Source organism: Phanerochaete carnosa, assembly GCF_000300595.1.
Source record: "Phanerochaete carnosa HHB-10118-sp unplaced genomic scaffold PHACAscaffold_1, whole genome shotgun sequence".
Lineage (NCBI taxonomy): Eukaryota > Fungi > Basidiomycota > Agaricomycetes > Polyporales > Phanerochaetaceae > Phanerochaete > Phanerochaete carnosa.
Genome location: NW_006767628.1, coordinates 4,120,724 through 4,130,059, shown reverse-complemented (window position 1 = coordinate 4,130,059; position 9,336 = coordinate 4,120,724). Strand labels below are relative to the sequence as shown.

The 9,336-nt window shown below is 57.2% G+C and overlaps 3 protein-coding genes across 3 annotated transcripts in view; all 3 read right to left on the bottom strand.

Moving 5' to 3' along the window:
• The window catches only part of PHACADRAFT_180527 (uncharacterized protein), a 2,858-nt gene extending 993 nt beyond the window's left edge, over window positions 1–1,865 (bottom strand). Inside the window, exons 1-4 of the mRNA XM_007390756.1 lie at window positions 1,539–1,865; window positions 1,079–1,483; window positions 582–1,028; window positions 1–523 (exon numbers count right to left, since the gene is read on the bottom strand). Of these exons, the coding sequence (XP_007390818.1) occupies window positions 408–523; window positions 582–1,028; window positions 1,079–1,483; window positions 1,539–1,851 (1,281 nt within the window). The 5' untranslated portion in view covers window positions 1,852–1,865 and the 3' untranslated portion in view covers window positions 1–407. The remainder of the gene's footprint in view (window positions 524–581; window positions 1,029–1,078; window positions 1,484–1,538) is intronic.
• A 2,428-nt stretch (window positions 1,866–4,293) lies between these two features.
• PHACADRAFT_82703 (uncharacterized protein) lies at window positions 4,294–4,760 on the bottom strand (the record flags this gene model as incomplete). The annotated part of the gene is made up of 2 exons (XM_007390755.1): window positions 4,294–4,382; window positions 4,439–4,760. Coding segments are annotated over 2 exons (411 nt in total), but the record flags the coding sequence as incomplete, so codon positions are not given.
• Window positions 4,761–6,270: 1,510 nt separating this feature from the next.
• The window catches only part of PHACADRAFT_24603 (uncharacterized protein), a gene marked incomplete at both ends in the record, with an annotated part of 5,160 nt that continues 2,094 nt past the window's right edge, over window positions 6,271–9,336 (bottom strand). The window contains 12 exons of the mRNA XM_007389536.1: window positions 6,271–6,429; window positions 6,455–6,623; window positions 6,707–7,051; window positions 7,084–7,130; window positions 7,175–7,301; window positions 7,365–7,788; window positions 7,853–8,290; window positions 8,321–8,556; window positions 8,609–8,671; window positions 8,711–8,868; window positions 8,922–9,146; window positions 9,200–9,304. Coding sequence (XP_007389598.1) covers window positions 6,271–6,429; window positions 6,455–6,623; window positions 6,707–7,051; window positions 7,084–7,130; window positions 7,175–7,301; window positions 7,365–7,788; window positions 7,853–8,290; window positions 8,321–8,556; window positions 8,609–8,671; window positions 8,711–8,868; window positions 8,922–9,146; window positions 9,200–9,304 — 2,496 coding nt within the window. The remainder of the gene's footprint in view (window positions 6,430–6,454; window positions 6,624–6,706; window positions 7,052–7,083; window positions 7,131–7,174; window positions 7,302–7,364; window positions 7,789–7,852; window positions 8,291–8,320; window positions 8,557–8,608; window positions 8,672–8,710; window positions 8,869–8,921; window positions 9,147–9,199; window positions 9,305–9,336) is intronic.

The window sequence follows — 9,336 nt, the reverse complement described above, 5'->3', positions numbered from 1 at the left end:
GGGGAGAGATGGATCCGAGTGAGGTGCGTGATGGAAATATGGTGGACTGAGGCCTGTGCTGAAGTGACTGTGCTTTCCAGATTGACAAGCTATTGAAGGGGCCGTTCACCGACCGACACGGCAACTTCAACTATCGTGAATGGGTCAAGGTCTTGCGCATTAATGCGGACAGCGATGAAACAGACTCTCCGTAAGATACCCTGTAGAGATATTCTGCCATGATCTTTACGACCAGAATGACCACGTATACCCTCACGTCTATTTATGCACCCAATGTAGCATGCTTTTCATCATCTCGCAATTGTGAATGTGGCAAAACCAAACTATTTCCTATTTCTTTCCAAGATCTACTAATGTTACATTTAGGTAGGCCCAATCCGGTTTGATCTGGGTGCAATTGTATAATGTTAAACCCATTCTCCTTCCAAAGGCTCTGCGGGTATGTTGTGAGCATTTATGGCAAGTTCTTTCAGTACTTGATCGATAGACTCTTCGGATTCCTTCTCTCCGAGCTCTGTCAATGCTACAAATGAGAGGCTCAATGTTTGTCCATGATAGAGCGGTGTCACGACTGAACTCACCTTCTCCACGCCCTTCTTTCAGGCTGGTCTCTAGCCCATCATCTCCGCTTCTGGCAGCAATCAGTAGCAGCTCCGCACCCTCGTAGTCGAGCATCTCGCTCCTCTCCACCGTTGCGAACCTCAGCCCGAAGCTTTCCCTGCCCTTCCCGCCGCCAGCACCGAAAACTTCTCGCATGATATCTTGAGGGAAGTCCGCTTTTCTGCCATCGGGGAGCCCGACGTTGAACCCCGCAGTATTCGGCGCTTTGGGATTCTTGACTTGGACGACAAAGGACGATGCTTGATGTATGCCCAATGCTTCCTGCACTTCACCAAAGTTCTCTGGGGTAGGGTGCGAGAGATGGTAACCCAGATGTGTCTCACGAGACGACGGCGTTCGGCCCTGACTGTTGACGATGGCATATGCGCCCCGCGCAGCCAGCCGTGCGGGACCTTGGTGGCGGGTTCCTGCAAAATCTCAGCAAATGCAACGTTATAATCCAACCTGCAGCGCGTACCTTTGGTCTTCGTCTCGTACTCTTTCTTGCCCAGCCCTTCCTGGAGCTTCTGCAAATCCTCTCCGACGGTGATGACCGTCGCCCAGAAAGTCCCTTTCCTGTCTCCTCCCTTGCCTCCACCGGCATCTGGATCGGGAAGCTGCTTCTTGCCCACCGCGACGAGTCGGAAATGTTTCTTCTTCTCGCCTATCGTTGCCTTCGCAGGTACTGCGTCGGCGCCCTCCTGGACCAAGTTCATTTCGCCCTCGTCCTCGTTGGCACCCGAGGTGGCATCGCCGACGCTAAACTCGGGCGGGCGGGGAACGAGCAGGATGTGGAAGCGCTGGACGTCGTCGATCGAGTGCACCTCCTCGACCTCGACCTTGGGCCGGTAGAAGAAGTAGATGTGGCCACGTTCGACGGTGCCTAGGCACACCATGAGTCTTTGCGGGCCCATTCAGACATGAAGCTTGAAACGCACCGCTCTGGTAGACGTGCTTCCCTGGATGGTCCCCTTGGTTCTTCACCGCATTCACCTTGTTCTCGCCGCCATCCGCTTCCTCCTTGTGTCCGTCTTCCTTTGGCTTCTTTTCTGGAGGCTGCTTCCCTGCGTGGTCCTCCTTACCGTCCCCGGCGGCCTCCTCTGCCTTGCGCTTGCTCCCGACCTCGGGCTTGTCCTCCGCCTTCGCCTTGGTCTGCTGCTTGCTCGCTGGCTTCTTCTTCGAGGGCGGTTTTGCAGGTGCCGCTTTGGTGGAGGGTGGTTTCCCTGACGCTTTACTGCGCGTCGTTGGCATGATGGAAGGATAGTGGAACGCAAACGACGACTGTGAATTGGCGCGAAAATGCGGGGGATATTTAGGCATCCTAGGCTAATGACGTCACTCGCTTGCGAGGATGATTGCCGCCTGACTTTGTGGCGTTAGCGCGCACTTGGCTTGGTGGACAGTAGTTTATGACATGGCATTCATAAGTATTACACTCCTGCACCGACGAATAAATAGAGATTAAAATACATCGTAAATGATACAACGAACTATACACATGCACAGCGACAGCAAAGCAAACAATCAATCAGTTCATGTCAGCGTACGATCTGTCGTCCACTATCAGAACGGAGCACAACAAACGTCCTCATGCCACAGTCATCTCGACATCCCTGCTCGCCTCCTCGTCCAGCTTCATCTTCCCAGCCGCAGGCCCCCCAGTCGGCGGCGGCGGCGGCGTGCCAAAGCGGCGCTTGTACTCGGCGTTGATCGCGACGAGCATGTCGCGCAGCAGCTGCGCGTGCTGGCGCCGCTGCACGTCTGACACGGCCTTCGCCCGGCTGTCGAGCGCGATGCCACCGACGCCGCGCACGAGGCGCTCCTCGGTGAAGTGCGTGAGCGAGCCGCTGCGCGCCACGGCAGGCGCAACGGCGCGGATCGGCGGGAGCGTCGGCGGCGGCGAGGGAGAGGGCCGCCCGCTCGAGCGCGACGTGTGCTCGTCCTCTGCGTCCGTGTCGTCTCGCTCGTGCGAACTCTCGCGGTCTCTCCTCGGCGGTGGAGAGGCCGTCGAGGCGCGCGACATGGGCGAGTCGGAGGGCGACGGCGAGCGGAACTTCCTCGAGATCGGCGGGAGCCTGTACTTCTCGTCGCCCTCTTTGAGCAGATGTGAATATAGCGAGTCGGGCTTCCGGAGCATCGCCGGCGACGATGAGCGCGAGCTGGTGCCGGAGCTGGACGCAGAGATCTGGGGCGCCGAGTACTCTGACGCAAGCTTGAGGGGTCCGCGCACGGGAGCGGGGGCTTCCCACTTGGGCTGGACAGGTTCTGGTGGGTCAAGAGGCGCCTGATCCGAAACGTCCCTGCCGCCAGCGCTCCTGAGAGGTACAATTGTCCTCATGGTTCTCTGCGTGTAGTCGACAGGGGCAATCTGTACTACTGGCGGAGGACCCCGACTCTGGCGCATATAGTCGAAGGAGTGCATGTCCGAGAGGTGCGGCGGTGTCGCGTTAGGCGGTGTCGACATGCACGAATGTGAAGACAGCGGCGATGCGCCACCCGCAGACGGATCGTATCCGCCCGGAGACAAGAAATGTGTTGGTGTCGGCTGATGGAAACTCGGGCGAGCCGGGTACTCGTCGTGAAGAGGAGAGAGCGAGATACGACGTTGTGATTGCTGCGGATGGAAAGCAGCTGACGGACCCGCGGGAACGAAATCGAGGTCCGCGACCTGTGCATAGAGACCGCTACCGTACTGAGTAGCTTGTAAGGAAGGATGCGTAGCCCGACTAGGGTAAGGAGTCTGTGGAAGTTGGTTGACGAGGCCGTGTGTAGAGCCATAGCCAACTTCGCCATGGTATCCAGCACCTGGTCCTGGAGCGTTAGGAATACCCGGCATTCCCGCAAGACCCATCTGAGCGAGACTCTCAGGATCAAAATATGCCTGCGGCGATGAAGAGTAATCTTGGTGTCCCAAGCTGCGTTGGACGGTGCCGGAGCTAGTGACGTCTTTGCCAAGTGTTATGAGGAATTCGTTGACGGCTGCGAGCTCTTCAGGGCTGCGAATGTCGAATGAGACCTGGCGAGGGTTGAAGGCTGGACCTTGCTGAGCTTGTTGTTGTTGTTGTTGTTGCTGTTGTTGTTGAACAGTCACTTGGTTCAAAGAGTGAGCATGCGAATGTGCAAGGCTGCTGAGACGTTCGGCCATGTCTATGGAAGACATATGAATAGGCTGTGGAGCGCGTCAGATGGTAAGGACTCACGAGGATCATACGACGGATTCACCCTTCGCTTCTTCACATCGGTGAAGAACTCATCGTAGTCGTAGCTTCGCTTCGAGCCAACCCCGCTCACGGGACCTGTGCCGTCAGGGCGCAGGGCTTCCCAGGATGGCTGTATGCGGTACTGGTCGTGCGCTTCAGGAGAGTGGTAGTGTATGGAAGAGTGTTGAATTTCAGGCGACGGCGTGGGCAATACACCAAAGTCTGTACGTTGCGTCGGGATCCATGCATCAGAGGATAGACTAGATGACGCACCAGACGAGCTCTCCGAAAGCGAGACGGAGCTCGACTTTGCCCGGGATAGGGACGTCTGTATTTTGCTGGCTGCGTTGGCGGCTGATTGTACCGGCTTTGCCCTGGTCGGTAACGCATCGGTCCTGGACGAGACAGAGTCTCCTCTCAGCCGGGAAGAAAAGATGGGGTCAGCGATAGTAATCGCTTTGGAGTGCTTGTGCTGCGCATGGTGCTCTTCTGTATGAATCTTCTCGTGCTTCTTGAGGTCCTGCGGCCGCTTGAACGGCTTGTTGCAGACTTCGCATACATGAGGCTTGAGGGGAGTGTGCACTATATCCATAGCGTTGATGGGTCGTAGACGGGCCGACGAGCAAATATCTACGCACCTCGTAGATGGCTTGTTATGTGGTCCCGCTTTGCACAAGTGGTGTTGCAGTCTTTCCACTTGCAGGTGAGGCAGAGGTTACCCGTGCTCTTGCGGCCGATGTGGTCGTTACAAAGGTGATTGTAGAGCGTCTCGGGGTCAGACCAGACCTTGTCACAGTCGACCCACAGACATCTGTGACCATCCTCAGCCGCAGGCCTCTGGTACGTGGAGCGAGGGTCCGAGGCGGGGTCTTGCTCCTGAAGGTTTGCGGCCGCTGGATTGGGCGCTGGTGACGGAGAGCGGATGGGTTGTGCGGGCGGGGGAATGGAGGGGGAAGTCATGAGGGAGTCAAATATGGGATCGTCGTCGTCGATGTCGACGTGGAATTGGGGGTAAAGGTTGCGGTAGAGGGTGTGCTGGAGGGTGCTGAGGGGGACGAGAGAAGGAAAATCACGGCGGTCCATGATCTGTGGGTTGTATATGAACAGACTCCGTCCGGACACAGGGACCCATCGAGACTCCTTTGCTTGGCACTTTCTTGGCAGTCTTATGGCTTGGCACGCAGCAGACGCCCGAGGGCCATCTTGTCACCGATCTGTGACACTGTCACGCTGCGGTTGTTTGAGGGTTTCTTCTCGCACGCCTGGACAGAAATAGCCTGCCGACAGATTTCCCGACATATCATCAGACATGCAGCGGACAGAGGGGATGCCGTCTGACGGTTGTGAGATACTCGCATCGCGAACTCTGCCCAGGTGGGAGAGTGACCGCACATGCCGTACTCAGCGCGCGCGTGCTGGACGCAGACGTGTGAAGCAACGGTTTGAAAACCTTGCAAGTGCAAGTGCGAGCACTCTCAGCGTCGGCGCGCGGAGGAGGACCACGGCCCCCGCCGCAGCTGACGAGATGCCGAGTCCAAGGCAAACAGAGCTTCGACTCGGCTTGTCTGACCAGCCAAGCCAAGGCTATCCCAGACCCTGCGCTCTGCTTCGTCGGTGGTCGTCGTCGGCCGCGTGGGCTTTCTGTTGTGCTCACGCGACGACCGCTTCGCGCGAGCAATACCCAAAAATACGCCGCAGGCAGAATCCGCTCATTCGCAAGCTTCCATGGACGACCGGGGGCGACCTGAGACCTCCCACCCAAAGGCTACGGCCGAGTCTCTCCGCAGCTGTGGCCGCCGTGCAGCCGGGCTTCACCATCCCCGTCGAGCGAGAGAAGGCGACAGACAGCCTGAGCGTCACGGTAGTTTATTCACCCCCTGGCTAGTGCGCTTGGGTGTGGATCTGAGGCCTAGGGTCCGATCAGCCAAGCCAAAGCTCAAGCAGGCCAAGCAGGTCCCAAGCCAGAACCGGGTTCATACGGGGCCTTGGCACAAACCATCCATCACGGAGGAACTCGGTGTCCATGACGCACATGGCATTAATGTCTGGCTTTTTTCCAGGCGCTTTCAGCTGCTCGCCCGTGCTGGCGGCATGGCGACATGGCGCAGTCGCAGCACCCTGTGCGAGTCGCCCGCGACGGCACGCACGTCGGCTTGTCATACGCAGCCTGGATGGCGGCTGCGCGGTGCGGACAAGAACATCTTTGCGGCCCCGTTGGGAACAAACCTTTCAATTTTGGCAAGACACTGAGCCCAGAGACGAGAAGAAGGCCAAACACGTCTAGATAATTGTCTTGGGTTCGTGTTCCCTTGTCGCTGCCGTCGATGCCGTCGATGCCATCGTGCGGCACAATCCCCACCAAGCGCGAGCCCAGGCAACGAAGAAGAGCTCCCGTGTCAAGCCGAGCGCAAAGTTGGTCACTGGCTTATCAGATAGTGAGAACGACGGTGTCCCGTCGCGAGCGACCTATTCATTCTGCCTGATCTCGAATGGAACCAATAGCTTGTGGAACAACCCTGCGAACTGAGAACCTCGACGAAGACGCGCCGCGACAAAGTACAGCGCAGCGACCATGATAAGCGAGGGCCTCGTGAGCATGGCTCAGGTAATTCTCGTTCTTGTGCGAATACTAAGACCGCACGAGTCAGCGACACCACTCCGGAGCGACACGTCCAGTCCGCCGACGCAGAGGAACTTTGTGGTAGCACATGGCGCTCAGCATGCCAGGACGACTGATGGAGCTCACCGACACTAAATGGAGGTGCGCTCGTCCCGGACATAAGCAGGAAAGCATCGAGCAGCTGATACACATTAGCGTACAATCTACGGTACAACAAAGCAGGATCGTGGCACCATCCGTGAAATCCCGAAAAGCAACATGGCACACACACACACACCGTTCTCACCGCTTTAACGTCAGTTTGATCTTCGGTGCCCCTGCAGACGGCGTCGCCGGCGCGTCTTCATCTTCGTCGTCGTCCATCTCATCGTCTGCGGCAGTTACCGGCGGGCTCATCGCCAGGGGTGACGGTCCGTGCGACATCATCGCACTCGCAGCGTGCAGCCCGCCGGACCCGCCCGGCGAAAACAGGCCGCCGCCGGCACCAGGGGGCGACGTCGCAGGCGGGCTGGTCGCGGAGCTCGAGCTCGCCGCGGGCATCGGGGGCGTACCGGAGTTGAACTCGGCCCAGCGCGGGCACTTGCGGTTTGTTTCTAGGGCGGCGCAGCCCCAGGTCAGCCGTCTTTTCCATCTGAAAGATTTCGCAGAGAGATGGAAACTTACTCATGTGTCCCATCTGTCCACAGTGGCCGCAACGTCTCTGCACGGATCTCGTCGGCCCAGCGATCGCGAGAAGTCGGTCAGGGGTACTCACCGTGGTGTCAGGCTTGACCGGCCGGTTCAGCTGCATCGGCGTGCCGCCCTCCTTGACGATCTTGGCGTTCTTCCGGTGCAGGCGGCGCTCCTGATTCTTTTTCATCCTCGCAATCTCCTCCTCCAACCTAACCCGGGGAAATCAGCCCCGGCCCCTGGATCTGGATGGAGACAGGAACAAAAACACGCACCGCTTCTTCATACGCTTGTCCTTCTCTGCGTCGCCGGTCGGGGCGAGAGCGTCGGCCGTGGTGTTCTCCTCCTCGATGGCCTGTCGCTTTTTGACGTACGCGTTGATGACCGCGGCGTCGCGCACGATCTCGATCCTCCACTCCCCGCTCACCTTGCGCTTGATCCTGAGGACCCTGCGCTGGTCGGACCCTGGCGTGCCTTCCCGCTGGGGGGCAAGCGACGATGCGCGGCTGAATGCAGGCGACTCCGCCACGCTCTTCTTCGCGTCGTCCTCCTTCTCCTTGTCTGTGAGCTGCGGCTCGTCCTTGCGGCTCAGCGAGTCGTACTGTGCCTTCCAGATGCGCTCGATCTCGGACTTGTAGATGAGCTGCTGCTCGGCTACGTTGTACCGATGTGCAGACTTCGGACGACTCTCTGCTTCGGCTGCGGACAAATGAGGTCAGTCGGCTCTTGGCGGTGGCGATGACGGACGGGACGAGGTGCGTACCTAGTTTCTGATCGTAATCTTCACCAGCTTTCACAAAGATGTCTTTCATAGAGACACGGACGAAGCTAAAGGCTTCACCACGTCCGGTGGGGTCACCCTCACCATGCAGCCGAAGCATTGCTTTTGCCTGAGTCGCGAACAGGAAGTTTTTGGTCGTGATCCATGGCGCAAGCTGCTGTTCAATAGAAAGGTTGCCCTCGTCATCTTCCGCTACTTCACCGTTGTAGCTGTACCCAGAGTCTTGGAGATGCCGCTGGCCGACCTGCATACTCTCAGCAAGTACCACCTGTTCCGGAGTAACCATTTTCAGCATGTCGATGTCGGATGGGATTGTCCAGGTGGATTTCAGCCGCCAGAAGCCTTGGTGAGGACCGCGACGGTGGTACTCCATAAACTCCTGCAGAGACCAGTAAGCGCGTCGCCGGCATCGTAAAGCCGCTTAACAGAGACTTGCCTTCAACCGCTGACGCATCTGCAGCTCGTTCTGGTCAGGGAAGTACTTCATTAACCTCGAGATCTTCAAGCGCTCCTCTGCACTCTTCTGCAGAAGCTTGAAAGCGATGATCTGCAAGCGGTGCTTGATGGTGTTGGTGATTTTTCTGGAATGTGGGCCAGGCACTTCGGTGACAGGGTATGTTTGGCCGACGGTGAAGAGATTCTTGATATCGCGGATATAATACTTCGTGTCGCTCTTGATTGTGTTCCTAGAACGTGTCTAGTTCACCACGAAGCCTGGATAATATCATCGATACTCACTTGATGACCAGGAAGTCTGTTTGGTAGGGCTTATGTCGGAAGAGTGGAGCTCGGATGAGGTTGCTGTACAATGCCGGTACTGTCTGCCCCGGATACACATACCCGAATTTCATGAACGGCGACTCGTCTTGAGGCTCGATGACAATGGGTTCACCGAGGTCATACTTGGGTACATGCTCGTCCTTCTCATTCTTCTTCCGGTAGTAATTGACCAGTATACTACCCATTCCGAAATTCGAGATAATAGGCGGGTGCTCTTCCTGCATAAATAATTAGTAAACGTATATACTTGCATGTCCGGCAGTATACTAACAGAAAACTCCCATACTACGAAGTTACTGGTGTCCCGAAGACTGAGGTCCCCTGTCCGATGCAACCCTTCGCCGACGTTTCCGCCCTTGCCGATTTTGCGTCCAGCCTTGTCCTTCTTCTTCTTTGCAGTCCGTACTTTGGCAAAGTGCAGCTCAACGTTTGATGGAAACTGCAAAGCAGGTCTGTGAAACGACCGAGCCTCCTGCTTCGACAGTCGTGTCTTGAACTGTTGCAACAGATATGAGCCAAATGCGCGACGTGAGCGTCGCAAGAGCTTACAAAGGGCAGCTGGAGCTTCTGCGCTGGATAAGCGTGCTCAACGACAAGCTGACCAAACGTCTGCCTGACACGGTGACGGCCACCTTCCTTGGCAACTTCGTAGAACTGATCGTTGGACAAGTTGAACTTGTCCTTAA